This window comes from Pan troglodytes, chromosome Y, assembly GCF_028858775.2.
Source record: "Pan troglodytes isolate AG18354 chromosome Y, NHGRI_mPanTro3-v2.0_pri, whole genome shotgun sequence".
Lineage (NCBI taxonomy): Eukaryota > Metazoa > Chordata > Mammalia > Primates > Hominidae > Pan > Pan troglodytes.
In genome coordinates, this window is record NC_072422.2 from 6,865,504 (window position 1) to 6,871,047 (window position 5,544).

Consider the following 5,544-nt stretch of genomic DNA (forward strand, 5'->3'; position numbering starts at 1 on the left):
GCCCGCGTGTGCCTGGATGCCTAGCTACCCGGCACAAGCTCCAAGGGCTTCTCGGAGGAGGCTTGGGCAGGGAAGGCGGGGGGTGGGGGGCTGGAGATGCAGGCCCGCCAGTGGCTGTGCCGCCCAGGGAGACGCCCACCGCCCTCCCATTGATTGGCCCCGACGGGAGGAAGTCGGCCTGGGTGCGGCCCCTCGGCCCTTCGCGCGCAGTCCCTTAGGGGGCGCCTGGAAGCCCGGCGCATGCGCCCTGAGGGCTCGCTGAGCTACCGGGTGCCATAGAGGCTGCGGCAGGGTTCCTGTGGCGTGGGTCGGGCAGCACAGGCCTTGGTGCGTGCGAGTGCCGAGGAGGGCACCGCCTTCAGGATGGAGGCTGTACAGGAGGGGGCGGCCGGGGTGGAGAGTGAGCAGGCGGCTTTGGGGGAGGAGGCGGTGCTGCTGTTGGATGACATAATGGCGGAGGTGGAGGTGGTGGCGGAGGAGGAGGGCCTCGTGGAGCGGCAGGAGGAGGCCCAGCGGGCACAGCCTGGCCCTGGGCCCATGACCCCAGAGTCTGCACTGGAGGAGCTGCTGGCCGTTCAGGTGGAGCTGGAGCCGGTTAATGCCCAAGCCAGGAAGGCCTTTTCTCGGCAGCGGGAAAAGATGGAGCGGAGGCGCAAGCCCCACCTAGACCGCAGAGGCGCCGTCATCCAGAGCGTCCCTGGCTTCTGGGCCAATGTTGTATCCTTCTCAGTGTTTCTTCGGCCTTTCTAGTGGAGAGGTGCTCTCGGGGAAGTGTAAGTGACCGATGGGCAGCTCGGCGTCGATGTGACTCTTTGGGGAACAAAGGGGAGTTGCCACGGACAAATGTGGCTGCGGAAAGCCACAGCAGGCGTGGGTACTATTGTCCTGCAAGCGGCAGAGAAACCCTTGGTGATGCCGAGCAGCAGACGTTTGGGGCATCTTTTTGAAGAGCAGAAGCGAGTTCAGACCAGAAGAGGTTTTTCGGTGAAGCAAGCTATTTTTAAGGGAGTGTGATTGCTGCCCCTTGCTAGTCCGATCTGGGACTGGGCGTCTTCGGCTCTAAGCAGATTCTGCCACTCCTCAGACACCAGCAAGTCTCTGCAAATCGCGCCTCCCCATGTCAGTGCAGTCAGCCTCAGAATCATACACCCTCTGTGAACACAGGAGGCCTTAGTTTACGGGGAGGGGGAGGTGAAAGGAGATCATACATGGAAGCAGATCTGAGAAATCCCCTACCCCAGCCTCTGGGTGCGCTTAGGCCTTCTTCCCTGCTGCTCGTTGCTTTCCCTTCCATCGTGTATAAAGTCTCTTTGACCTAAATCAGATTGCAAACCACCCCCAGATGTCAGCCCTGATCACTGACGAAGATGAAGACATGCTGAGCTACATGGTCAGCCTGGAGGTGAGGCCAGGAAGACTGAGGCTAGAGGGTTTAGCGGGGGAGGGTAAGGGAAATAATTCATTCCTGTAAGCAAGAGTGAGCACCTCACCCGAAAACGTATTTAAGCTTTCTCCACCTTGTCCTGACAGGTGGAAGAAGAGAAGCATCCTGTTCATCTCTGCAAGATCATGTTGTTCTTTCGGAGTAACCCCTACTTCCAGAATGAAGTGATTACCAAGGAATATCTGGTGAACATCACAGGTGACAGGTGGCTCCCAGGATGGGTAGTGGAAGGAAGATGGCGGGTGGATCATTGCCGACGTGATCCAGCCCCCTTCCCACAAAAACTCCTGTCTCTGTAGAATACAGGGCTTCTCATTCCACTCCAATTGAGTGGTATCCGTATTATGAAGTGGAGGCCTATCGCCGCAGACACCACAGCAGCAGCCTTAACTTCTTCAACTGGTTCTCTGACCACAACTTCGCAGGATCTAACAAGATTGCTGAGGTGAGTCCTCACTGGGAAACATGAGAAATGACCCCGTGTGTTCCCAGCTGCTTGGGTCACCTTTCTGAGCCCTGATGAGGCCTTTCCCGATTGAGTCCCCTGACAGATCCTATGTAAGGAGCTGTGGCGCAATCCCCTGCAATACTACAAGAGGATGAAGCCACCTGAAGAGGGAACAGAGACGTCAGGTGAGCCGTTAGTTGGGACTGGAGCTGTTTGATGCCTAGTATAAGGGGGTTGATGCGCCTGCCTATTCAGGGAGCCTGGGTGCTCATTTCAGAAATGTAGAAATTGAGGCTCCTTTGGTACATATAGAAATTCCTTGAGAGGAAGACAGAGAGTGACAGAATCCAGGACGTTCATGGCATTGGGCTGAAAAGGCACATTAGAGACTGCACGCAAAGCGGGTCATAGCTGTGGAGTCTTAAGCCCAGTGAAGAATCGTCCATTTCCAGAATCAATGAGGAGTAAAGCTGAAAATCATTCAGTTCAGTCTGTGGCACTTGATTCCATGGCTGTGAACCCCTCCGGCAGTCATCCTACCAACCCCATAAGATTGGGATCCCTGAATGTGCGTCCTGATCATCCTTGCCCCAAACCACAAAGGACTGTTTAGATTGATGGATTTCCTTAAGTTGTTGCCCCATCAGACTTCTGTGTGCTTTTAGGGTACAGTGCATCTTGTTAGCTGACTCCCCTCACAGACAATACTGGGAATGGGGCAGGGATTGTGCAGAACAGTTTGTAACACGTGGTAGGAGGAAGTTTAAGGGATCACAAATGGGGAAGGGATATCATTTTCTCAGCGGACCCCACAATTGAAACATTTCAAAGTATGGCTCAGAGAAAATGCGTTTTAACATGAGTTTGTGTTTCTCTAGGGGACTCCCAGTTGTTGAGTTGAATATGATGGAACATCAGATTTTACCTAATACAGCAGAACTCCTAAAAAGTTACAACAGTATGCAGGACGGCAGTACTCAGCATGGTCTTATGCACAGGAACTAAAGGAAAAAGAGATCGAGTCACCAAAAATCAGGAAGAGGGGGTAAATTTGGATTGTAGGGAATGAAAAATAAACATTCTCAAGGATGTGTGACTCTGTGTCTGTGTGTGTGTGAGTGTGTCTTTGTGTTTGTGTGTGTGTGTATGTTTATCCACTTTATTCGGGTGTCATAATGAATTGATCAATCCATGTGCTTTATTCTCTTCATGGAAATAACCAGTCTGCGTTGGAGCTGGGCCTCTATAGTTCTAGAGTGAATGGGTGTGGGATGTGTTGGGATTCTTCCTACAGGACAGAGTGGGAGAGGTAAAAGGAAAAGACAGCTTAGTTGGAGCCTGACTTGGTCCTATGGAAGCAGAGATAGTTCAAGGAATGGGGTTACTGGGTTTCCAGGGCCCCGTTTGCTGGGACCTCCAAAATCCTTCATTTTGGGTATCATCATACACAATAGATAAGCACAGGATGATGGAAATCTTAAAGTTCGCTTTCGTGTTGAAAATACATGTTCTTTTAAAGGTGAATACATAATCCTTTTCTGGGACAATCAGCCTCTCAGGACTTCTGAAACATCAACGTGAGAAGAAATGGGCATGTAAGGTGTATGGAGGGACTGTGGGAAAGGTGACAGAGGCATGTGGGAAGGCATTCAGGATACGCTTTTTGCATAGATGACTAAGGGAAAACACATACTTACAGAAGTGAGGGGAAAGGGGGTGGATTAGTGGAATATAAGACTGTTGGAGAATCCATCCATGGACTCTCTTGACACTTAATGACCCAGGATATGGACACTCTTGTGGATGTTTACATCTTTAGTTGTTTTAAGCTTTTCTCCAAGATTCTGTGTTAGGAAAGGAGCCAATAACATATGTAGCTAACAACACTACGAGTGCATTTTGTGCTCTTGCAAAGTCTAGTGAGGCTCTATATTCTCCCTCGTGATTGGCACTGCAGATTGTATCTGGAGACCAGGGCCCTTTAATTTTCTGTGGCCTCTTCAGCATAGTTTACCTAAGGTTTAGAACGTAAAGTGAATATAGTTGCGGAGTATGTTTTGCAAGCCTCACACAGAAGGACAAAACATACACCTTTCTTTCGCGAGTGGGAGGCTGCTTCCCAGGAACACCTGTGTCTGCACAAGACAAGGGGTTGTCTCTGTCAAGGATGGGGCAGGAGGATTTCAGTGTCGGAGGCAGAACTTTCTTTGCTGTTCCCAGATGAAACAGTTGCAACATGAGCGTCCATGTTGACCACACGCTAATAGAGTGCTAACATTCCTGTCCCGTATAGACTCTGGTCAGCACAGCTTCTGTGAGAAGAGCTATGTTGTTTCAGGGAAGAGGGTTTGACAGTCAAAGTTCCTGAATCTGTTGTGGTGCCTTGAATATGCATTCTAACCCTTCTGCTCGGTATCAAAGCAGTTGAGCTTTTAAAATCTATCGTCCGGTTTTGACCCTGCTCCTATGCAGACAGCTGAAGCTGTGGAGCGGGAGCCTTGTCCTCCTCTGACTACCGTCCCCCTGACCCACAAACACAGGGGAAGCAGGTTTTCTAAGCAAATTATTCTGAAAACAGTCGGAACCGTTTGGCCCCCTCAAGCAGCCCTCTATCCTACTGTGTGCATGTCAAAGACACTGTGGTCCAGTACGGTATCCCTATAGTGGCAATGGGGCAACAGATTGGTGTGTGCACTCTGCGCAACTCAGATTAGGAAACGTCTGGGGACTTGCCTATAACGAGGTCGTCTTAAAATGCGTTTCCCCAAATTTAATGCATAGGAAAATGTTGAGGAAAGGGTCTTGCAATGATTTTTCTAGGAGGTAAATAGATAAGAAAATGACCGTAAATGGATGCCAGGGCTAGTTTTGGAGCTAGCCTGTTTTAAAGTGGTGGTAGGGGAGGAACTTTTTCCAAGGCAGGCAGCAAACCAGGAACTGTCTACAATGGATGGGCGTGCCATGGGTTGGTGGCTCAGCCATATTGCCACCCCACTGAGTGAATGCAGCAGACTGGGCTTCTTCCTTGAATCCTACGTGCAATTCAGTCTAGTGATTTCACATGAGATCCCTTCTTCTGGTATTACCACAGATCGTGCTGAATTATAAAGGCTGTGTAACACTTCTTCCACTGAATATCCGTGCACATGGGCCACAGATGCTAAGGGCAATGACAAATTTGCATTGTGCCTCAGTAACTCGGAAGCACATCTGTGATTTGTACCGACAGGGACTTGGTGTCTTTTCATGTTTAAACTACCACGTGTGTGTTTGTGGTTGTGTATGTTTATTTCTCTGTGCGAGTTTGTATATTTTCTCTGACTCCACCTAGGTCTCGTTGGTTCCGATATTTTTCCACACTCCCCGCGGCAATTTGCACATGCCTATCTCTACAACCATTGTAGAATTTGTATCTGTGTCTTTGAACATCTATCAGTCTCTCTCCCTTCCTTTTTTCCTTTCCTTCCTTTACACCCCTCCTTTCATCCTTCCCTTACTTCCCCAACACACGCTCTCCATCTGTATCGTCTATCTTTCTATTCTCTCTCTGGGTTTACTTTCTAATTCTGAATTCAAGGGCATTGAATTGAAAAGAAGCACTCTTTGTACTTTTATGTCTTTTAACTCATTTGGGGAATTTGGCGTGTTATTA

General features: G+C 49.7%; 1 protein-coding gene across 1 annotated transcript; it reads left to right on the plus strand.

The window, feature by feature from the left end:
• The first annotated feature begins 240 nt into the window (after positions 1–240).
• On the plus strand, positions 241–2,793 carry LOC745089 (testis-specific Y-encoded protein 3). Its single transcript, XM_054677314.2, is given in 6 exon segments — positions 241–717; positions 1,325–1,402; positions 1,531–1,642; positions 1,744–1,889; positions 1,996–2,077; positions 2,771–2,793. Coding segments are annotated over 6 exon segments (918 nt in total).
• Positions 2,794–5,544: the final 2,751 nt, after the last annotated feature.